The sequence below is a fragment of the Carassius carassius genome, chromosome 26 (genome assembly GCF_963082965.1).
Source record: "Carassius carassius chromosome 26, fCarCar2.1, whole genome shotgun sequence".
Classification (NCBI taxonomy): domain Eukaryota; kingdom Metazoa; phylum Chordata; class Actinopteri; order Cypriniformes; family Cyprinidae; genus Carassius; species Carassius carassius.
This window is the reverse complement of record NC_081780.1, coordinates 14,266,453-14,291,387: the sequence shown is the minus strand read 5'-3', so window position 1 is coordinate 14,291,387 and position 24,935 is coordinate 14,266,453. Positions and strand designations below refer to the sequence as shown.

The 24,935-nt window shown below is 36.6% G+C and overlaps 1 protein-coding gene across 4 annotated transcripts in view; it reads right to left on the bottom strand.

The window, feature by feature from the left end:
• Positions 1–314: 314 nt before the first annotated feature.
• The window catches only part of LOC132105861 (synaptotagmin-1-like), a 119,872-nt gene continuing 95,251 nt past the window's right edge, over positions 315–24,935 (bottom strand). For 3 of the 4 annotated variants that reach the window (XM_059511324.1, XM_059511325.1, XM_059511323.1), the window contains exons 3-9: positions 22,742–22,914; positions 18,930–19,055; positions 14,209–14,376; positions 13,197–13,364; positions 11,291–11,408; positions 5,033–5,166; positions 315–2,984 (exon numbers count right to left, since the gene is read on the bottom strand). In XM_059511324.1, coding sequence (XP_059367307.1) covers positions 2,775–2,984; positions 5,033–5,166; positions 11,291–11,408; positions 13,197–13,364; positions 14,209–14,376; positions 18,930–19,055; positions 22,742–22,914 — 1,097 coding nt within the window. In that variant the 3' untranslated portion in view covers positions 315–2,774. The remainder of the gene's footprint in view (positions 2,985–5,032; positions 5,167–11,290; positions 11,409–13,196; positions 13,365–14,208; positions 14,377–18,929; positions 19,056–22,741; positions 22,915–24,935) is intronic. The other variant, XM_059511326.1, reaches the window with a different exon arrangement.

Sequence of the window (24,935 nt, the reverse complement as noted above, 5' to 3'; positions counted from 1 at the left end):
ATAAAATGGTCTAAAATAGGGCACTAAAGAAACGATAACCAGGTCATAGTCATGGGTGTGATCATAACAGCCATAACAAAATGGTATAGCCAATCATATTAGTAGTACAACAGATAGTTTCCATAACAAGACTGATACAATTCTCTTATATCCAGGTGATCTCAATAATGAGGAAATTATATCAGGACAGATATAAAAATATATATACACCTATTCTGAAAAGGAAGGGTTTTCATATTATATATATATAGCATGTACCCCAAATATTAGATAATTTACCTATATATATATATATATATATATATATATATATATATATACATACACACATTTACCCAAATGTTTGGATGGTTAAATCTGTGTGCAGGAAAACTCAGTGGGAAAAACGGAGGAATCTTTAACATGTTTACAGATATTGAGCTCCAAATTACACGTGTGCTGTGAACTAACCAGACTACGGTCGATGGATAACATCGTCTCGCTGTATAGGGTTGCGTTTTTTCTCTCGCTCTTTTTTTGCTCCTATTGAGAGATGCCGCCCGTTTAAACACTAGGGAATGAACGTACAAGTATTGCACAGTGCTCAACAAAACGCTGTGTGAATTGACCTTGCGAGTGCGCGCGCTCCGTGACGCTTTTCGGAAACCGTCGCTCTCTCTTTCGTACTCTCGTGTGGTATGATAGGGGGATGGCAACACAACGTCACTATAGTACAAGATGGCCGCTACCTACTGAAAACTACACGCTAAGCACACACCGCAGTCACAGTGATACACAACTCAGTCCCAAGAGACTCCTATGGAATGACGAATAGCTTTTTTTTCTCCTTTTATTTTTAAGTAACAGTGCTATCACCTACACAGTAACATTGAAAACATTTAAAAACTCCTCCTGAAGCTAGCATCTAGTGTACGCGAGAGGTTCCTCCAAGATAACTCATGGGTTTAATGGACTAAACGTCTGCTCGCCCTCTTGTTAGACCCGTAGTAAAGGACATTAGAATGTTATTACCTGTACAGACCATTAACTTTTACGGTTATTGTTAAAGATTCGCTAATGCTCGTGGCGTTCAAACCGGCCGGGGGCCAGTTCGCTTTCTTGCGCTATTGAATGAACTGACTTTTCTCGACAAGCAAATGTCCGTTCCTAGACTGTACAGTGCAAAACAGTAGCCACAAGGGAAGGGATTGGCAGTTAAGCATGGCTAACTCTATTGTCACTGTGAAAAGGCAACAGAAAGCAAAAACTGCTGTTTAGGGCACCGTCGCGGACAAAATACATTGTTCCCCGATGAACCTAAGCTACAACCACTATCTGAGTGAAGTGTGCGTGGAGGGAGGAGTCACGTGCTCCTTGTACCTCCCTGAAAACAATGGCAGTGTTTAAAAGCTTGCCTCTCCTCTTCCTCCTCATCACCATCGACTCGTCGGGACCGAGCGCTTTAAAAGTTTCCGTCCCGCAACGTTTGATTACTTTTGATTGAAGGCAAGGGTGTCTCTTGAAAGACGCCCCGGTGTAAATAAATCCCCCCGTTACCCAGCCTTTAGCAAAGATCGTAAAAAAAATCATGCAGTTACCAAAAATATTCAGACGTTGACTTAATCTAAAAAATAGTTGTCTTAAAGCTAGAGTTAAAACTCCTGGTTTCATTTTTTTTTGGAGGCTGAACCATAAATTCCTCAACGAAACGAGTCCACCGACGAGAAAAGGAAGCGTTTCACAAATTCAAGCATCAAGGACACGATGGCTACAGCTTGTTAATTTATGGTTTCGCAAAGGCGCCAGATCGGATTCGGGAAAATTCGGGAATCGAAGGACAGAAAACAAGAAAGAAGCAAACCGGGGACCCATTTTACTAAAAGTTAACAGCATCACCGTAGGAGAAAAAATAAAAGGCTGATTAGTTTTCGTCAAGTAAGAAGAATTCCTTCAATTAAAGTGGTTTAAGTGAAGCGTACAGGTCCTCAGTTTGATAAATTAGTACAAAAAGTTCTTACGAAATCATGTGCTTGTATAATTGTCAGCAGCATATTACATTTATACCATGAAACCATATTAGTTAATGGCCTTTGTGTTCAGTGTGTATTTGTGTCTATCGTGTATTTTACATCTGTATGCTTTTAATTTTTTTAATAAAAATGAAGCGCAAACCGTCCTTTACGAAGTGAGTGTACCTCCACTAGCGTCTTGCAGGTTGGAATTCTTTAAATATTTATATAGAGATATATCGTATATTTTAGTGGAATGCAATAAGGTAAAATTCTTAAATCCTGTTATATATAATATTGGCTCTTCTATGTCAGCATTTACATAATTTAAAATAGAACATCTTATTAAAAACATCAAGATATACACAGATTAGGAAACGGGTAACAACATACAAACACATAAACTAGAAATCATTTTCGTCTGCATACTGATATATACACCTGTGGTAGAATAAATTCCTCCAGTCATGCGCTATCTATACAGATCATATTGCTTAAAAGAAGGGGGCATTTGGTCGGGAGTTTTAAGGTCATGGATGGGGATGAAACAACAAAGGACAGAGAAAGTTTATCGACGGAAGGAGGGAAGGAAGGGGGCGAGGGGTCGAAACTGACGTAACAACACAACATCTCAAGGGGGTTGGAGAAGGCGGTTCTCTTAGACATGAAATTAGGAGTGAGGGTGCATGAATCCTTATATCATTGAGGTATTTACACGCACTGGGTAAAGAGCACTACACGGGTGGGTTTGTGGGATGTTGGGTGGGGAACTGGGCTAGGACTGCTCTATTTTTTCTGAGCTGCCAGCAGGGCATCCACTTCCTCCTCCGGCTTGAGCACGTGCCACTGAGCGATGGGTCTCCTCGGGTTGGCCAGCATATCTGACCAGTGACGGATCTCGGTGCCTGTGCTGTTCAAGCCCACAAACACTTTGCCGATGGCATCGTTCTTGCCAATCTTGTCATAGTCCAGAACAGTTATAACAACTTGAACTTTCTGTAATAGAAAGTAGAGAGACACATTTGCATTGTAACATTTGTGCCTTTCAGTTTGTTTGAACATGTGCTGGGTAATAACAATGATGATGATGATGATGATGATGATCAGTGTCGTTCAAAAGTTTGGGGTCGCTAAGATTTTTTTACAGTTTCTGAAAGATATCTTGTATGTATACCAAGGCTGTATTTATGTGATCAAAAATACTGTCAAATCAGAAATACTGGGAAATATTACAATTTAATATTATTGTTAAAATAACCTTTTAATATAGTTTACATTTTTAAATATAGATTTATATATTATTCTATGAAATTGCAAATTATTCCAGTGAAGTGTATATACTGTATATATATATATATATATATATATATATATATATATATATATATATATATATATATATATATATATATAGTACACAGACATATATTATGTACACAAAAACATTTATTTTGGTTATGATTAATCACGATTATTCATTGCCCAGCATGAAGTAATATGCATTGCTAAGGACAATTTAAAGGTGATTTTCTGTATATTTAGATTTTTTGCACCCTCAGATTCCAGATAATTCTAGATATTTATCCTAACAAACCACACATCAATGGAAAGCTTATTTATTCAGCTTTCAGATGATGTATAAATCTCAATTTCAAAAAATGTACCGTTATGTTTATATATTAAATGTATTTATATATAATACAAATTAGATGAAGACAAATATAAACGTAAGTACATGTAAATGTTTTCTAAATATATACTTTATGTGTGTGTCTTTATATACATGATAAATATATGCAGTACACACACATATATTATATAAACAAAACTTTATACACACATATATTATATAAACTCTATTTTGGATATGATTAATCGCGATTATAATATATCGTGAAATATTTTGTAACATCATAAATATTTGTATTTTCTCTTTTGATCAGTTTAATACATCCTTCCTGAAAAGTATTAATTGGTAAAAAAAAAAAAAAAAAAAAAACCTACTGAATCCCAAACTTTTGACCAGCCATGTATATAGAAATATATAAATTATAGTATATATAAAAATTATAACTTATATAATGAAGAGGCCTTTAACATTATGAATATCTTACAATGGGTTGCTGGGCAACATTGTTTAACAATGACTCAAAATATACATAGTGGTGCACACCATTGACCATTTTCCCAAATATCACTACAATTATCTCAGTGTGAGGGTCTTTTCAAGGGCCTGTTACTCTGTAGCAGTGTGGGTTTTTGAAGAGCATGGGGGCAGTTACCAAAGAAGGGCCAGCGGGTGCCCTCAAAGAGGTCCCGAACAACTCTGTAAATTGACTGTGAGCACACAACTGATCAGTGTGAGCTCTGGGTCAATGGCTCACTCTTAGCTTGCTTACTTTGAGCCTGATCCAACCCACGCACGACATGCGAGCAGACAATATGAATTAACGTCTTCAGAGCCCTGATTATCCTTCGATCCACCTCTCCGCTTGGATTTCACTGACCAGTGAGAACAGGCCTGGGGCCATTGTTCTCAGGAGCCAGAACTAATTTGCCATGTAATTAAATATTGAAGGATGTACAATGAGCGAGGAACTGTTAGTTGGGGATAGCTGCTTTTAGAAACGTCTGCTGCTTGGTGTGAACGGGAAGGGAGAAAGGCCTCTCTGGTTAACAGACCCCCAGACACACTATAAATGCAAAGCAGCTCACTCAAAGCATAAAATGTTTCCCCTGAACTGTAAAATGCTAAATCAATTTGAAGCAATTTTATTCTTATTGCACTAGCAAGCATTGCATCCATTTTATTCTCTAACTAATTATCAATCATTTTTTTTAAAGCCTCATGCCGAGGCATATCCCATATCACAAGTTACTTATTGTCTGTTGCTTGCCAATTAGTCTCTATGAATTTCAACACAGGATTTGTTTAATTAGTTTTTAATGACAATAATGAAAAAGGGAATTAGCACTGAATTTGCCATGGCCTTTTTAGATCTTTCAGTACAAGTAAAAAAAAAACAAAAAAACAACTGATTTACCTGGATTTGTTCGAATGGCACTTCGAAACTGAAAGACTCGTTGTAGTAAGGGTTGAGGGTGTTCTTTTTGATTGTCGTCTTCTTCTTCTTCAGCCGCTTGCCGTTCTGCATCAGGTGAATCTTGACGTAGGGATCTAAAAACACACAGAGACAGGACATACCATGAGAAAATACTCCAGATCTTATGATATATTATAGCAGTGGTTTTCGGCCAGATGACTGGGACCCAATCAATAGAGGCCTCAGTGCACTTCCAAGAGGGCCACAAGATGGCTTAAACTGATTTAAAATAAGTCATGTAAATTTGCATTCAATAATAAATTAAATCAATAAGTAAATCAATACTGTATAAATTTGTCTCTAATTAATATATATATATATATATATATATATATATATATATATATATATATATATATATATATATATATATATATATATATATACACACACACAGTACAGACCAAAAGGTTGGAAACATTACTATTTTTAATGTTTTTGAAAGAAGTTTCTTCTGCTCATCAAGCCTGCATTTATTTGATCAAAAATACAGAAAAAACAGTAATATTGTGAAATATTATTACAACTTAAAATAATAGTTTTCTATTTGAATATACTTTAAAAAATAATAATTTATTCCTGTGATGCAAAGCTGAATTTTCAGCATCATTACTCCAGCCTTCAGTGTCACATGTAACATCCAGTCTATCACATGATCATTTAGAAATCATTCTAATATTCTGATTTATTATGTGTTACAGTTCTGCTGTCTAATATATTTGATGAATAAAAGGTTAAAAAGAACTGCATTTATTCAAAATAAAAATTCTAATAATATATTTTCTTTACTATCACTTTTTATCAATTTAACACATCCTTGCTGAATAAAAGTATTGATTTTATTTAAAAAAAAAGAAAGAAAAAAAATTACTGACCCCAAATTACTGACCAGTAGTGTATATTGTTATTAAAAAATATTTATATTTTAAAAACATAGCTTTTTTTTTTTTACTTTTTATTCATCAAAGTATCCTAAAAAAGTATCGCATGTTCTGAAAAAATATTAAGCAGCAGAACTGTTTCCAACTTTGATAATGAATCATCATATTAGAATGTTTTCTAAAGGATCATGTGATAATGATCCTAAAAATTCAGTTTTGCATCACAGAAATAAATGATAATTTAAAGTATAATAAATGTAAAAACAACTATTTTAAATTGTAATAATATATCACAATATTATATTTTTTTCTGTATTTGTGATCAAATAAATGCAGGCTTGATGAGCAGAAGAAACTTCAAAAACATTAAAAATAGTAATGTTTTAAAACTTTTGGTCTGTACTGTATATATATATATATATATATATGTGTGTGTGTGTGTGTATATATATATATATATATATATATATTTTTTTTTTCTGTTCTAAATTATTTAGCACATAAAGACAGCAGGTACATTTCTATTTATTATGGATTTATGTTATTTTATTATCACAAACTGTCAAAAAGTCAATAAGTTAATTTATTCACCATAACGAGTGTGAGCCCTGAAGAACATTACTTTTTTATATATTTTTTTAAATGTCTGGAATTACAGTTTTTAACTGCTTTATTTGAATTATTTATAATTACTTTATTTAATATTTTTATTGTACTACCACTCCTAGTTTCTGTGAATACAAAAGGATGAAATTAGCCATTTTATATTTACAACAACAAAAAATATTGCAATCTTTTATTTTTCATTTTATTCTTACATTAATCCAGATTTCACACAATAACACTGTATGCGGCACCTGCAGCTCCTACTGAGGCTCCAGTAGAAAATCTCTTGTGGTTAGGATAGTACAAGCTTTTACTTACACATGACAGGTGTGTGCCCTCCAGTATCCCAGAGAATATCTTCCGTTACATTACTGCCATTCAAGCACATCAATTTCTGCCAGGGCCTCAAAATACTATCCATCTTATCTATCATTTTCCAGCATCTATATTCTGCTTCCATCATGCATCTCTCATCTGTTTACCTCACCCACTACTGATTCAGACTCGCCTCTCGTAGAATCACTTTTTGATTGAAACCTCAGAATACAAATAAAGGATAAAATGTCAAAACAATATCTGATTCTCCATCTATACATCTTCCTTTTTGAAAAAGGGAGTTAAGGTATGTTTTGTATGTCATACTGAGACTTAAAGAGGGGAGATGTCTTATGCCTTTCTGAGACTTATAATAAAAAATGGATATAGCACCAGTTATTGAGGTGAGTAAAGGTTGAATTTGACAGATGTAACCATGTTTCAGAATTACCTTTTGTCCAATATGTCATTTCATTTCCCTTTTTCTCTCCCTGATATGTCTCTTTCTGTCACCATGATCCTCTCTGCCCTGCTCCAAACGAGATTTCAAAAAATCTCTGGTACTTTCAATTCCCTCTTCATTTTGCAACTGATCTAAATAGTCTTTATCTCTAAAAAAGCTAGAGTAGCACATTCCAAACAGAGAGAGAGAGAAAGAGACCTAGAAGGCATGCTGAACTCTGCACCCATACCATATTAGGAGTCGGGCAGCAGAAAATCTGAGGCATGCAGTTTCTGAAAGTGTAGATCTCACTGATTATAAGATGAGGGTGTGTAAGAACATAGCCATAACCAGGGTTTGAAAATGAAGAATTGTGCTATTATAACACCCACAAATACAACTTGTACACTAAAAACTTTAAAAGGGACAGACATGTAGATGTTTGTGAAAGATGTTTTCTCTGTTTTGGGGGGATGAAAATTGTTAAATTAGACCAAATTTATTGTATCAAAATTTGTTAATATTGTACTATAGGTAAGGGGTGGATAATTTAGTTTTTTCTTTTCATGAAACATTACAGTTATAGATTTCATTAATAAGCATTGCTATATAAATGATTTTTTTAAGAGCACTTTGTCTAGTGCTCTTATGAATGTTTCTAACATGACTGTGAAAGTTTACCTTCTATACTGAATGAAACAGCATAGACTTCTTCATGGCCAGTGTTTGGATATTTCATTTAATTCTGTAACCTACTTGTTTTGTTTCAATGCTGCAGTGTTGCCAGATACTGCTAAGAAAAAAAAAACAAAAAAACAATAAACCAGAATTTGTGCAAGACTTTCGTAAATAGAAAAGATAAAGCTATTGCTAACCCTAAACTTCAACTTCCCACTTAACTAACTTTCTAAAGTGTCAATTTAGAAGGGAAAAGATCAGTCCAAGGAAGTTTATAATAGCGGGATCTGGCAACTCGACGGAGTCTCACGGTGACATGTATAGTCCTTAAATCAAGAACATTGGTTTGCTCAAAGTGGCACAAAATCAATTTTGAATGCTTTTTTTACGGTATACTGTACATGAAAAAGTTATTTCTGATACAACAAAAAAGCATGCTTTCTTATTTCCCTTTTGCATTCATGAAGCTTCACAGTCTGACAGGGGATCACATATGGAATGCATGCTAACACATTTTATTTAGTCTATACAAGATACAAAGATAGATTTCTCATAACAGAGCAGCACAGCACCTCCTGTTGAACCTACGCTAACATTGCATGGTCTTCAGAGCTCTGACCGCTTGCTCCATCCACGTTTAATAAAGGTGAAAACTTGCAGTATGGCTATTTATGATGTTGAACTTAAACAGAACTTTTCCGGGTCTAACACTATTAACGGTGGTGCTTTTGCCTGGATGCTTGGCAACAGAGTGCCTGAGGTTTGAGGTTGTTGGGGAAATCTGTGGTAATCTACACTCACACAGAAGCCAAGCCAGAAGTTTGTGGTTCTAGTTGGCAGTGCCTGTAATGACTTGTGTTTATGGTTCATATAGTCACTTGAGAAGCTCATCTAGAAGGGATACTGAAAATCCAAGTGAAAATAAAACTGGCCCTTGTCTCTGATGTGGCATGTTTTCATTGGCTCTGGAACATAGGCATTCAGTCACATATGGTCTACAGACTCATAGGTGTCTCCTAGTGGTGGACTGCATGTGATGCATTCACCCTCAGCTTTATAAATGCTAATTTAAAAAAAGTGCCAATTTCAACGCCTATTTTGTTTAAATTAGTGCTGTCAAACAATAAATCGCGATTAATCAGATCCAAATTAAAACTTTTTTGTTAACATAATATGTGTGTGTACTGTGTATATTTATCATGTATATATAAAACAATTAATCAATCGATCAATGAATCACTGTTAATTCTTACAAATTTAAAGGGATAGTTCACCCAGAAAATAAAATTCTGTCATTAATTACTCACCACTATGGAAACAGTCACTAATTATTGGCATGATCCATGCAGGCCTATTGTTTCTAAGCATGTGACAGCTCTGAAGTGATTCCTTCGGGAGAACATCAACTCCCCCCTATAACAACAATTAAGTCTGAGGCATTTTCACAAACTTGGAACGGGAAGACAAGCAGAGAGAGAATGCAGGGACAGAAATGTTTTTCTAGTAAAATCAGTGGGAACATTGAGTGCTTTGTCAAAAAGGTTCATTTCACAATACAAACCGTCAGAGTCTGGCAAAAACCCAGTAATTGATGGTGAAAGCACCCTTAACTGCACAATTTTCACACAGGATTTGATCGATCTGGCAAACGACCAATTCAACAAGCCCTACGGTGAAATGCAATAGGAGGTTTGAGGGTGTAGTTATCACATCGTGAAAACTATAGTTCTCTAAACACGAACCCCTAATAAAACTGTTAACGGTGTTAATTTCAGCGGCGTGTTGGAGTATCTTATGAAAGTGACTGACAGTTTATAGCCCGCTTTAATCTGGATCGCTAATGGACTGGAGAGAGCGAGAAAGTTTGCTAATAGCTGTTCTTCTCTCTCTGAGTGATGAGAACTAAACGTCAGGCCTCTCGGCTCCCAGCAGGTGGGTCTGGTACTGATGGCCTGTCCGTGTCTCTGACAGCAGGATCGAGACGGACCAGGTGTGAGAGGACCAGCGAGGGAGGTGGGGAAGTATGGATGGACGAGACCGAGCCGTTTATCATAAGTGCTTACGGCACAGATGAGGACTGATTTGAGAACGCCGAGCTGTAAATTTACTCAGCGAAAATGTATTCATGTATTCACCAGAGCTGAATATTACTTTGGCTGATAAAGCGCTGTTCTCCGCACAGCCGTAGGTTCGGAAAGTGTCGGATCATTTCAAGCCACATTTCGACGCCACTGGGATTTGTAGCTGTGAATGACTGTATATGCATTACATGATTTTAAAAGCGAAAGATATACTAAAAATGACTTCGCATTTACATACAGACAACATTGTGCAGCTACGAGAAAATCAAAGGGTTTTGAAACCGTGTTAAAGACAACAGGAAAACACATAATGCATCTGTCTTAATGTATTCACATAGTGTATGCATGTTAGGCTATGATATTATTGTAATATTTTATGATTTTTTCCCCCACTTGCACACACTACCTAAGATGTTTTTTTTTATTCTCTTCTGTATATATATATATATATATTTAGCAAGGATGCTTTGAATTGATCAAATGTGATCATAAAAAATTATAATCTCAGCTGTTTTGATCAATAATAATATAATAATAATAAATGTTTTTTGAGCAGCAAATGAAAACGTTAGAATGATGCATGGAATTAGAATGATGTGACTGGCTTAACGATGCAAAAAATTCAGCTTTGAATAACATTTTTAAATATATTCAGATAAAAAAAGAGTTATTTATATAGTTGAATACCATTTTACTAAAACATTGTGGGGAGATAAAAAGCAACAACTGATTCACATGCATTTTTTGTAAGTAATCTGCTATACTCTTTTCATATATGTTTGCCCATTTTAGGTTTCTGAATAAAACTGAGGTGCTTTTTTCCTCAAACTTAGTTCAGTTTTCTCATATACCATAAAATATGAGTTATATAAGATTGATGTATCAAACAGACAACAAAAAACATAGAGGTATGCAAACTTTAAAAAAAAAAAAAAAAAAAATTCTAAAGGTTGTAAAAAAAAAAAATTCATACATCAGGTTTTACAGGGTTAAGAATGACAAATGGAACACATTTTGATTTCACTTTGTATTTAAAAGACACAAAAAGTCTTAAAATAAAATGAAAAATAAAATAAAATAAATAAAATGAATTGTCATGACAGCTTGCAACAAGAGACTGTCCTAAACTGTCACACAATGGCACAACCTTTGTGCCAGGGTCCAGCTGACAGTGTGACTCAGTAACTGGACTCACCTGACAGGCCACCAACATCCATCTTCTTCAGGTTCTTGGCCTCCAGAACGACCACGGTCAGTTTGCCAGCAGTGGGCACATACCGCAGAGAGAAACAGATGTCACCCAGCTTCTCTTGCTGTGAGTGGCAGAGAAAAGTTCAATCAGGGACATCATTGTCAAGGTGAATAGAAAAAACTGAACCTGAAAACCTGGTCAAATTTATTCACTAAATGAATTCTCTAACAAAAATTAAAGACATTTCTTTAGAAGCAAAGCCAAACTGACACATTTCCAGCCAATATAATTTTACTAGCACACAAGACTAAAATATTCCCCTTTACAGAAACATTTTTTGACTTTCATCCAATCAACAGGATTTATAAGAGAAACTGAATTGAGGAGAATGGCGTTGTGTTCTTTGAATCTGATTAATTTTCCACAAATGTAGCTGCACCGGTAGACACACTGAAAATACATTTACACGTACACACACCGCATTAATATTTCCATTCTCATAAACATGGACACAAACACATGTGACATATAGAAAACAACAGGAAGGGGGAAAAGGTTACATCACTCTACTTTCAACTGGCTGATGCCATTTCCACACAATCAATTTTCTGTCAATTAAAAGGTCATCAGAATGGAAAAATAACATTTCATAGTTTTATTAAATGAGTCCTACAGGTAAATAAGTTGAATTGACTGCCAAGATTTTTTTTCCTTCTCTTTTTGAAATTGTGTAGGGGAAAAAAGAGCAAAGAGGACTGAACTGGATGGAACTACAAGAATCTACGGCATTTTGCAGTTGATTTTCATTTCGTTTTATACAGGCACTTAAAGTGCCACCCTCAGGACACCACTCTAGAGATTCTTTGATAAAAGTCAATACGCTCCAGCTTTCTCAAGCAGTGCTTAAAGAAGTGCTCCGTTAGTTCATCGGACATGGAGTGTAACAGAAGCACAAACTCAAAGAGCAACCTTCAGCGTATGTAGATAGCCGTCAACTCTCTTCCCTCAGCAGGCTTCTGACAGCGTCATAATTAACCTTTACACCAAGGAACCGTGGCACAAAAACAAGGTTCCCATAGAAACCATGGCTTAAATGCTATATTCCATGACATTTACCATGAAAATTGAATCTCCCCAACCACTGCTTGGAAAGTCACACATTTTATTAATAAAAATGTGGCACGGCCCAGCTGATTAACTGACATTTCCATTGAAGATGGATAGCCCTCAAGTGTTGCACTTGTACAGTTAGTAAATTTCAATGCATCTCCTGTTAAATTATATTTACTCTTGTTGTGTACAACCTTTTCAATATATGAGTTAACATTTGGGAAAAACTTATTTGGTGGATTAAAGAAAAACACGGGGAGCATAAAGGCCATTTCACATTGCACAGACAGACCAATGGCGACACTCACCAGATTACATGTCATTTCTCAGACAAGACCCGACAAACATGATTCAATATGTTCAATCAGACGAAAAAAATAAAAACTCTTTAATTTTGACACAAAATGGGTCTCCATGTTGAGATCACATGTCTAGAAAAACAAAAATGATTTTGACTCATTCACTTAGAAGTTGCTACCAACTGGTAAAATGATGCTTACTTATCCAGATTAGCAAAAAACAAAAAATTAAAAATGAAAAAAAAAATCTGAATGTGAAAGAATATGAAGTAAATTTTTTGTACGAAAGGATTGAAAATTATGTAAATTTTCTGTACGAATGGATTGAAAAGATTCAAGTCACTGGGAAGAGTCACTACTAGTGAACAACTGAATTGGCAAAAATCCCACATGTGCTCCAGAAGTTCAGGCAATAAAGGTGGACTATTTACTCAAAATCTAATATTTAAGCACATTACCAGGGAACAGGTTATTGCCATCCATGCATGTTAGCTTTTTACCTCTTCTTTCTCAGCGCTCTGGAGGTCCCTCCACTCCTCAGTCACATGACTAAAGTCGACCTTATTCATGGGCACCTTTACATCTCCAATAGCATCGTGTTTGGAGAAGCGGTCAAAGTCATACACCGTCATCACCAAAGTTTTCCCTCCAAGCTCAATGTAGGGAACCTGTAGGATATGAGGGGTGAAATTAATTGCATGCATACCTACCAGTCTAATCCCTCTCAAATCCAGTTACAGGATTTATCTAACGCTGAGATGCTGGGATGAAGCTATAGGACAATTGCATGTGCGCAAGAGAAAGAGACAGAGATTTGATTCTTGATTCCCTCCAATTGAGCTGTTTTTCAGACAAAACTCATTATCCCGAAGGACTTGTTCCAACATGGCGACAAACTGCTTGATTGGCCGGGAAAGAGATAAGACCCAAGGGTTGCTATTTTGTCCTTGACGCTATCACACACACCAGCTCTCCAGTCTCTTCATTTCAATAATGAAGGCACTTGTGATTACATGTCAGAGCACTGTGGTTATCTCTCTCTATGTTGGCGTGCGGCTCATTTGTCGGTCTCAAGGTACCTCTCGTCATAGTTTAAATTGCGCCAGGCTAAACAAAAACCAAACACATAAACAGTCCTTTACCCCCCTAGGTTGGAACAGTTATATTTTTGCAATTCTTTTAGAAATTCAGCACTTCACCTAGCAATTTAATAGAAGTCTAGAGGGCTGACAGCAGTAATTACACAAAAAGGTATTTCTAGCCACATGACATCCAATAAAACTGAATCAGAAAGCTCGCCTGAACACTCAAAATATATATTATTCTACTTTCCGGATGATAGACACCAGCAGGAGTCCATCTGCATGTTTACATGTAATTACTCCAACACATAGTGCCACTTACTGTCTTGTTAATATACCAGGAGTAGTAGTCAGAAATAACTTGATATAACACACGGATCCAATGAGAAATCACTTGTTACAATTCAATTCTGTTATGTTTGTGACCTACCTTAAATGTGAATTGCTCATTGAAAACGGGATTCAGTGTCTTCCGGTGGACCTTGGTCTCAAATTTCTTCTTCTTGTCTGGAAGAAGGTAGACCTTCACATAGGGGTCAGAGGTACCACCCATATCCATAGCGGGCAGTTCTGCTGCTTGGATGATCCCCACTATGAGCTATGAAGGGTCAAAAGTCAAAGTTAAAGAGATCATGAGTAAGACCTTGAAGAGAAGTGTAGTCTTTGTCTAAACCATCACCCCACCACCATTCTGTAGGAGTTCACTGTAATGCTGGATCAGATTTATGTGAAGACTGTTGGTCATCTTTTTCTAAAGCACCAAGATCTGCTGTCTAACATAAGTTCAACACATTCATGTAGACCTAAAGGGACCTATCAGGGTCTTTCCATAAAACTGGTGTTTTTTTCAGCTTATCTGGTGACTTTCAGGCTTTCAAACAGTGTTGTTATTGTTACCTAGGACATAAACGATAAAATTATTAATTATTATTTCAAGTAATTGTAATAAAACTGACATATTATCTAAATATCATACATATCTAAAAAACAAATATTTAAACGCATTAGAAATGTTGCCTTTGTAACAAACTGAAATAAGTTGAAATATAAAAATTCATACAAAAAATATAAATTGAGAAAACCTTCATAGAAAGAACAAGAACACATTTCGAAAAGTTCATATAAAATTGAAAAGTAAACTGCACGTATATTTAAAAAAAATAAAAAAATACAACAACTGCATACAAGTAATACTAAAATGACACTACATTCAATATTATTATCTTCATAATATGAAGATAATTTCATAAATTTCATAAAAAGTTATCATGCTGAGATGCGTCCTTCAGACCCGGGCTGCATTTTTCTTTAAACAGTCCCAGCATTAAGGAGGCAATGGGGTCAAGCCATGTCAAGCGTGGTGCTCCCGATCCAATCTCCTCATTGGCTCTGATAATTGATTGATCGGCTGGCTGGGCTGAGGTCCTGATTGACCTGCCAGTCACCATATCCCCTGCATGGCCTCATGGGTCCTAGAGTCAGTCAATCAAGCTCCCATCAGCTTCCCATAAAATGCCCTGTCTCTGTGTCTATACGTGCTTTGCCAGTGTTTCTGGTTTAGATGGGGGCCATCAGAGAACACTGTGATTGTTTCATGACAAAGGAACTATAAAGATTTTAATATCCTGTCAGGCTGTGGTAATGTTAGATTTTTTTTTCATTAAATGGTGCTGGGTTTCAGGTCTGGACAGTTTTATTGCTTCACATTGTAATCTTGGATTTAAAAAAAAAGCATATGTTCTGACTTGAAGAAAGAAACACCCCAACAAACACTGTTCTAACACAGACACAATCAAACAGGAAAACATCTGTATTTTTGAAGAATGGTTTGAAAGGTAGAAAATACTCCACAAATGATGCCCATTGCTCCTATAATCACTGCTTCCATAAAGCATAAGTGAAAATGGTTGACAAAATAAGAGTCCTTGTCATTTATTTTAACCAATAGTTTTCTTTTGTCAGTCATGGAGTTGTATGACCATTACCTTTGTAAGAACTGGATAATTACATTTTAATATATACTGATTCCAGTCAGTACTTAGAGAATACTTAGATGTCAGCTAGCTTTTGACTCCAGATTCATATCTTGAAATGTTAGCAATGAGAAATTCAATATCTAGATAATAATAAAGTGGAATTTACAATTAAATGTAAAGGTAAAGGTAAAGTTCACCCTTGAGAACAGGACACCCTCAACGTAACCAAATTGTAACACTTCTTTCAAGATATTTGATTTTAATGCTATTATTGCTTTGAGGAGCTCCTTTAACTTAACACTAGAGTATGGCACTTGCATCAGGATGGTCATAGATTTGGTTCGAAGGGAACACACAAATTGCTAAAATACCCTGAATGCACTCTAAGTTGCTTTGCATAAAAGGTCTGTGTGAACAATATACTTAAGTTGTTACGTATCTAATAATGTTTCCAGTTCAGAGCCCCCACTCTATCACAATTGAGAATACTATCACTACTACTTAATTTATTTATAGCACAGATTAAAGCTAAGCTTATAAAACTCACGGTGTACACTGCGGTCTCTAGACTCACTGTGATCCAGACACTAATAATTTATTGATTCAGAAAAGATGAATCACTGTCTGGCAAACTGAGATTTTATCCAAAGCGACTTAGAAATGAGGACAATGGAAGCAATCAAAATCAACAAAGGAGCAATGATACGCAAATGCTATGACACGTCTCAATTAGCCTAAATGTATATTAACACTATTTTTTATTTGTTTTCGTAATCTGAAAACAATGACACGTGTTATCAGACTTAGTTAATAGAGTATTGTTGATATCATGTTGACCTTAAGTTGCAGTTGTCATTGTTTGCTGAATTTTGGCGGGTGAAATCAAGTTCGTTTTGTAACAGGTTCAAGTTGTTCACTTAAATTTGCAGCGTTGAGCAGAAGAAAGCTGTTTGGTTTGAAAGTGAATTCTGTGTGAGCTGTTCTTCACACATCGCCATACTACTGACAACAGACAATGCACCATTTGTGCTGGCAAAATTTTGCAAATGTGACTGCACATTTAGCCCAAATTACGCAACGTATCTGTCAGTGGCAACTCTGTCAGTGTCACTGGAAGTTTGCGATACACAAGCCGATGCCAACTTTAAGTTTAAATGAGAAGTCTTTTGTAAGTAGCTCCTAGCTGTGAGTTAGATTGAATAGTTGTGGATGACAGTAGCAGTATGAGTCAGGGTGGATCTGTCTCTGGTTGTTTTGGACATAGACGGGGGGCGAAAGACTATCTGATCTTGATGAGACTTTGGCCATAATAACCATTCGCTCTGCAGGCTACACAGTTAAAAGAATCAGACTGATGCAGGACATGCTGGAGGAAGATTGAGCCGTATGACTTCACCTCAGTGGGTGCAGTGCTTACAATCTCTCATCTAAAGGCTTTGAGCTGTCATCTTAAATTACTGCTGCTATAGTTTTCAGAGAAAACTGTTTTCTTAGAGGGGTTTGTTATTCGGCATAAACAGCGAAGGGTTTCTGTCCTTAAAATACCTGGGATGCGTAAGAAAACAGGCCACGATTGCAATGATTCACCTCAGTGAACGTGTATGGATCTGCAGTTCAATCTCTCTTTCTATTCTCATTAATAATATCGCCCTTATCTGCACCCTGCCTCTATGTCTCCCTGAGGAGCCGCCCTGGATTCTGAGATATTGTGTCTTGTGGCTTTGTGACTGCCATGTTTTGTACTTTTCTATTTTTACCCTCTGGCTTGCTCAGCAGGGTTGGAAAGGTCCAGATTACCTTTAAAGAAACCCAGAGTTTAGTTGAGCTCCCTGGAACCTTTCCCCTTTGGAAAGGGCAAGAGTTGCAGAAAAATCTCCCAGACCTCCGAGTCTCCCTGAAGCGATACTCAGTTTGATTTAAAGTCAGACGGGAAAGAAGCATGTAGATTTCCTGCCAGCACGGAGGAAGGAGATACATGCGTGTCTATGAGAGTGAATGGCTCTATGGGTTGAATTTGGATCAGGCTGATGTGGATTTCTTTTTTGCATCTCCTGCTTTTTTGCATCTACTGCCTTCATTCATTTGCTATCTGCAATGTTTCCTCAAACAAATCTGTAGTTTTCCACTGATGTTAATGCTATGTTAAAATGTGTTACAGTGCTATTTTAAAAAACTAAAGCGGTAAAACCGGGTGGCAGGTGGATAGTGAATATGACATAGGTTTTTATGCAAAAATACACTGCACCAAAATCTGTGTGGTGAATTTGCTCTTTTGGGTTAATGCTATATTTTATCCTCACATCACATTCTTATACCTCCAATGAAGATTTCAGTAAACTTAACTTGCATGGCAAAAGAATAGAACATATGCAGTATCTTGAAAATCTCATTCTTGTTCTTAAAACTCTGTTATGCCATAAACTGAAAGCATTACCAGTCATTTGCAGTCATTTTGTCATCTCACTACACATTCATTGCCGGCATACAAAGAAAAGGCTCCTGTGGTGGCTGTGCTTACAAAAGCAGTAATTTGTGTGCATGTGATGGTGGACAATCTGGCTTTTTCAGGTTTATATCTTTTTTTGCAAGATCTCGGCATGAGACTATCCACAGCTTCAATTATCTGTCACCCAGGATCTGACAAAAAGGAAGTGCATCCATTCTTGAAGTCACTCGGCTTTCAAGCTCAACCGCTTGTAAGAGGCGGCCAATGAATTTTCGCTTAGCCTCAGAGCTGAAGACAAGCCAGCACCCTCATTCAGTCAGCCTGGAAGAAAGCCAGTTCAAACTCGAATCTAAATACTGTGATGTGCCCTTGACATTCATGGCATTTGGTGAGTTTACAGGATGATGGGCATTATTTTCTAAGTGCTAAGTCTGAATTCTTCTGGCTTTCATAGATAGCACTTAATAATAGAGCACATGACTATAGAAATTACTCTGAAAAGCAATTCATGTTGTCAAAGTGTACTCTATCTTCACATTTTCAGTATGTATTTTTTACACAGTTCACAGTGAGCATTCATTTATATAAGAGTGACACGCTGAATAACTTGAAGAAATGGGCATTATTTGTTGAGCTGGTTACAATTTGATGGACAAATACACTGTACTTACGAAGAAGACCTCACTAAACACCACACACAGTGACGGTGATTCGGAGACAGCTCCTTACCGTATTCTCTGTGAAATTGTAATCCAAGGAGTACTGTAATTTTCCAAGTTTCTCTTCTTCCTTAGGCTCCACCTCTTTCTCTGTATCCGTCAGCCCTGTTTCCGCATCCTCCTCATCCTTCAAGGCCTGAAGGAGACACCCACTAACAGTCAGTCCTGACGGCCCAACGCTGGCGCTGCCCGATTGCCCTCGCCAGAGCGCCGGGCCAGCCCTGGACCAGCCTGCTCTTCAACTGCACCTCTATTAGGGGGGGAGCAAGCACTAAAACACCACAGCGATTAAGACCATGACATGCTCAGTGATGCACTAGACTTGGGCAGTGAACCCCCTTCTCTCCTATGATCTGCTATTGTGAAAAATTGTGAAAAGAGTTGCAAGAAGATGAACTGAATGAGTGCAAGCAATCTAGGTTGGTGGGAAGGGCAAAGCTAGGGCTGGGTGGTATGATAATGTATCGACTGCGCATATACTGTATCTAGCTACTTTACAAAGGCCTAGAACTTGGCTCATTCAATTAGTGGTATATTATATTATATTACATATTTAAGCCCACCCCATGTTAGATTATGAAAAGCTGTTTCTGCACAGTTGTCAGAAAATTAATCATTTGTTATGAAAATCTTGCTAATTATTATCGTATGACACTATCAAAATCAGCCATAAATAAATAAATAAATACATACATGAAACAGCAATAACAAATATGTAATGTGTACCGGTACCATGATATAAAGTTACTTGTACAATTATTGGTCATACCACCCAACCCTAAGCAAGATGAGCAGACAGATGTTCTTGAGAAATACATCGTACAATACATTGTCCTTTGTTATTTCAGGCAGAACAATCTCTGGCATCAACAAATCAGTGGGGAAATGTTGTGAATGGTGTAGCATTAGCTCCCTAGCTAGCCTTAGTTTTTAGACCATTGTTAAGAGGATGTCGAGGGAGGTTTGGTGTCGCTTGAAAGCATGCGATTGTCGAGGCAAACTCAGCTCTCAGTTCATTCACTGTGAAATAGTTGCCTTCTGAAAGGGCAGTCTTGCTCATCGGTAAAACATGCAGGGCATTCACGTTCTCAAGAAGAGTGCTTGTATAGTGACCCTCATTCTCTGTGACGTGATCTTCTACACACAGTGGCATTGTCATGACCCTTAGTTATTGGTGATAACCACCACGCTCATGGAAGCTTTAAGCATCATGCCAGCAGAAGGTGGTGGTGGGAGGGATCGTAATGTGTACAGGGCCTCTCTTATTAGTTGTTGGGTTACTAGTGTGAAAATAAAAGGCTGAACAAAACTGATTTCTTGGCTGTCTTGTCCTCTTATGAGGACCAGACTATTTTCAGAAACACTTGTGCGCTTTATTTCAACAATCTCTTTGGGGTGCTTGTTAAGTCCTGTGGTGCATTTAAAAAGGCATTTTTCACCCAGAGATAATTTATTCACCCTCATGTTGTCATTGTTCCAAACCTGTATTACTTTATTTGTCCAGCAGAATGCAAAATAAAATGTTTAGCTCGATATGTGAGCTGCTCTTTTCCACATAATGAAAATGCATAGGAATTTAAGTCTTGTATAAGCCCAAAAACTGAACACCATAATAGTTGTCAATATAACTCGGGCACTATAGTTCGAGTCATATGATAGCATTGTGATGAAATATTAAGTCATTAATCACTAAAAATCATGCTTTTAAATATTGCTTAACAGATGTATTCAACATCAACTTTAAATGTGTGGGAAAGAGCAGCGTGGACATTCTGCTAAACGTCTCCTTTTATGTTTCCAGAAGATTCACACAGCTTTTGAACAACATGGGGTTGATTAAATGAAGACAGGATTTTCTGTTTTGGCTGAGCTATTCCTATAAATGAGTCTGTTTGGAAGTGTAAATTGATTAAAAGTAGTTGGTAACTCCCGTATGCAGCTGTGAGTGTCCTTTATTGATACCCTTTCCATCTGACTGGAAAAGATGATGTTTCAAAAACATGTCGGCCAATTAAAGATCAGTCTGGTCATCATGTCTGAAAATTGCTTCTTGAACAAATTTGTCCTAATTAGGTGGGTGCTGTTCTCCTCCAGGACATTTTTCAATTTTAAGTTCTAGTGGACCAGATTAGTACAGATAATTTGGCCAAGGGCAGTCAAACAAGCCGAATGTATCACTAGTAGTTAAGCAGTGCATACTTTGGCAGTCTCCTATTTACTGGAGAAATTATCATTGTGTGTTTTCTACTTCAAATGACACGGAGAAATCAATGTGGTTCAACCTTGCTAAAGCGTACCCAAATGCATTTTCTCTCTTCATATATATGTGTATATATAGACTTACACACATATATATATTGTAGATATACATGTACTGTATGCATAGTTACATATATTTTACTCTACTAAAGTAAACCTGATGTCAAGAGGCTATTAAAAGTCATTTAAGCAGGCTATAGAAGATCCAACAGCAATTGGGAACCTACCGCCAGTGGCAATCCCGCAAAGTCATCAGACAAAACATAGATAAGGAGGACATGGAAGGAAGAGACAAAAATTAAAACAACCACACACAAAGGCGACCACATGAGTTTGGGCACACCAGGAGAAATGACTGCTGAGTAGCTCAAAGCTCCTTCTGCTTACAATAAAACAAAGATGTATGTTGTGCAGGACATTTTACTATGGCATATTGCTCTGATTGTTGTGTATCATTATTAATGTCTGTGCTAATTTGCTAAATAAGAGTGATGATTCATTAATCTCTCATATTTAGCCAATTAGCACAGGTATTACAATCTATATATGGGTGTTTCCCTGCTTAAACATCAGGTTAAATTAGCCTAAGTTGTTATGGAAGCTTTAGGTGGTTTTGCTGGTCTCCTAACCTGGCCAAGATGGTCTTCATCTAGTCTTCCATTGACCCAAACCTTCTAAAACTTTAAATAAGACCAGCCTAACCAGATTCGTCCAGTTGGGAGAGCAGTTAAACACCTCAGTCTGGTTTGTTTTTTTCAGAAGAGTTGTGTTGCAAAATATTGATTATATGGATTTCAATGTCTGTAGACATTTCTTATGTTTATTTTAAAAGTACTAATACACAATGCTGGTGGGTAAACATTATATAGCAGCTATTGTCTATCCGTTCGGATTTGGTTTGATAAACTGTGACATTCTAGAAATGCACACAGTTTTTTTTTTTAAAGAATGATGCTAATTTTCTGTGTCTGTTCCTCTTTACTATGCTTTGTGCTCGAAAATCAATGTCTCTAATTTGGGATCTGAGTGGTCTTGGCATGGTCTCAAAGCCAGTGTCCTTACACCGTGAATTAAGCTGACTTTGTCAATTATTCTGTTAGAAGTGTACTATTGCGAGCATGTTAACACAATTAGCTTGCTAACTAGGGTTAAAGTGCCAGTGTTCCATATAATTTGTGGGTGTGTGGGGAAAAAGTGAGCCGCATTAATGTTCTTTCTCCTATTGTTTTCATTATCTACTGTCATTTCTCTGGGTTGATACCACTTCATAGCACAGTTAACCATATGTAGCACTACAAAGTGAATTAAGCTAAATGCAAGAAAAACAGAAAAACTCAATACTTTAATGAACCGTTAACATGCCCAGGTTTGCAGTCCTGCAATTAAAGTCAGCCGTGAAACAACATCATCAACCGATGACTCCATCTAGGGTTGTCTTATGGACATACTTAATTGGCATGGTGCATTAATACAATAATACTTGAGTAAATAAAAATTTCATGCAACTTCTGAAGAATAAAGAACAAGGCCAATCTAAAAGCAGTAAAAAAAAAAAGTTTTTACCTCGGTTTTGATACCGTCAGTGACGTCCTTCATGTTGATGGCATTCTTGCCCTTGTCTTTGCCCTTTTTCTTGTTCTTCTTCTTGAATATCCACTTTTTGCAAATGCAGAAGCAGCAGGAAACAACTAGTACAATAGCAACAAACGCAATGGCGACGATGGCCCATGATGGCACTGTGCAGACAAAAACAAACAAGAAAACTCGATGCACTTATATGCTACATTTGTAAATCATGCACTACATTAGTGGTAGACCAATATATTTCCAAGGCCGATATATTGGCCGATATTTAAATTTTTTGAAATATTGGCATTGGCCGATAAGTTTTTCCTGTTTGGCTGATGTGTTTCGGGAATTTCATTTAGACTGCATGCCAGACTTTTATTTTGACTTAACTGAGAATGGCAGCACTTGACTGGACACAGCACTTACATTCACCGTCTTGATTGTTTGCCTTAACAGTTTAACAGTTCTTTCTAATAGGGATTTAAGTCTCTCTATTAATCATATAGAATGTTAAACAAAGAAAATAAAAGGTATGCAAAAAATATAAAAACGATTGCTTTTATATTATTATTATTTAAATCCACATTAACTAGTCTACACTTATGCAGGGTATTTAATAAAAATGCAATTGAAACATCTTAAGTGTACTGTAAGTGTCAGTGCATTTTAGAAAAATAAAAGACATTTAAATCAACATTTTTGCAACCATTTTGCTGCACATTTGGCTCAGAATGCATTTTGAAATTCACACTGCATTTTGCTTAAATGATCATGCTATATCATGATGAAAATGCAATCTCAAGTGTCCTACCCGTAAGTCTAAATGCATTTAGGAAAAATGCCATTTAAATAATAATTCAAATAACATTTTTTTCTTGGACATGCTAAACATATCTAATCAATTTGGGTAATACAATTTAATTTTAATTTAGCAACTTATAAAGCGTTAATATAATTTTTTATATTTACATATTAAAACTAGTGTAGAAAATGTCAAATGTAAATTATATGATTTCATTTTGCACTAAATGTTGCACATATGTTATGGGAAAATGTAAATTTAAACACAGAAATACATTTTTTTGAAGCTATGTGATAGGTTTTTGAGAAGAACAGACCAAATTTTAATTTGCTATAAAATCTGCCTTTACAACAGTACTTTCACTGGAAAAGAGTAGTCTGAACATTCTGTTAAGTTCCTCCTTTTTAGTTTCACAGAACCAAGAAAAGTAGTCTAGGTTTATAAAAAAATTCTTAAACAGAATTTTAATCTTGAGATGACTTTCTCCATTTAAGCCAACAAAAGTGGTATTCAAATAGCTGTTTTCAAGATGGCCACCAAACAAGCTTTCATGATTTCAAATAGCCATGTTCTTTATGGTTCAATATACTCCCAGAGCAATGAGGAAACGCAACAGGCGAGAAGTGAAAATGACGAAAAGTTTCAGTCTGTTGGTTGACATACTTTGATCAATTGCCGGAGACCTTCATGTCTGCCGGTCGCACAGGATTAACGATCTTCGCTCAGAGAGATGTTGCAATGCTCTAGTGAGAGTAATCAGCCAATTTAGTTGAAAACCGGAGCTGTTGGCATCCACAACTTGCCATTTGATCATTCTTGGAAGACATTTTGAGCTTGACATTGTTAAAGGAATCACGTTCAGCGCTGGATTTGTTTGATTGTCAAGGACAGTGTGGAACTAAATAAACGGAACAAAAATACTCCAAAAAGTATGTTAATTAATGAGGTTTGAACTTAACAAACAAGATTTTACGCACACTAAATTGCTTGGCCTCCATAAACTTGTTTTAAAAATATTGTAAGCAATTTACATCCATGCAGCGTAGTGATGGACTTTGTGCCAGAATAACTGAAAATAGTATTTCCTCTTCTGGTCATGACTTTATAAATACAGCTCCAAACTCCAGCGAGCGCTGTCAGGGGAGGACAATCGAGCTCCTCAGCTTTTCGACAAGATTAACAGCCTCCTGCCAAGAGAAAGAGCAACGCCTTTATACAGCAGGACTAAAACTGCATGCGTCAACAGAGCACAAGCACCAGATACGAAAATGTCAGTTTCCGAGACGCGAGAGAAGCTTCCCCCCCGAACCAACATTTGCTGGGAATAATTGGTAGACAGATGTGGTGGAAGAATTCTGCATTCAGACACTCATACAGTAATTACGG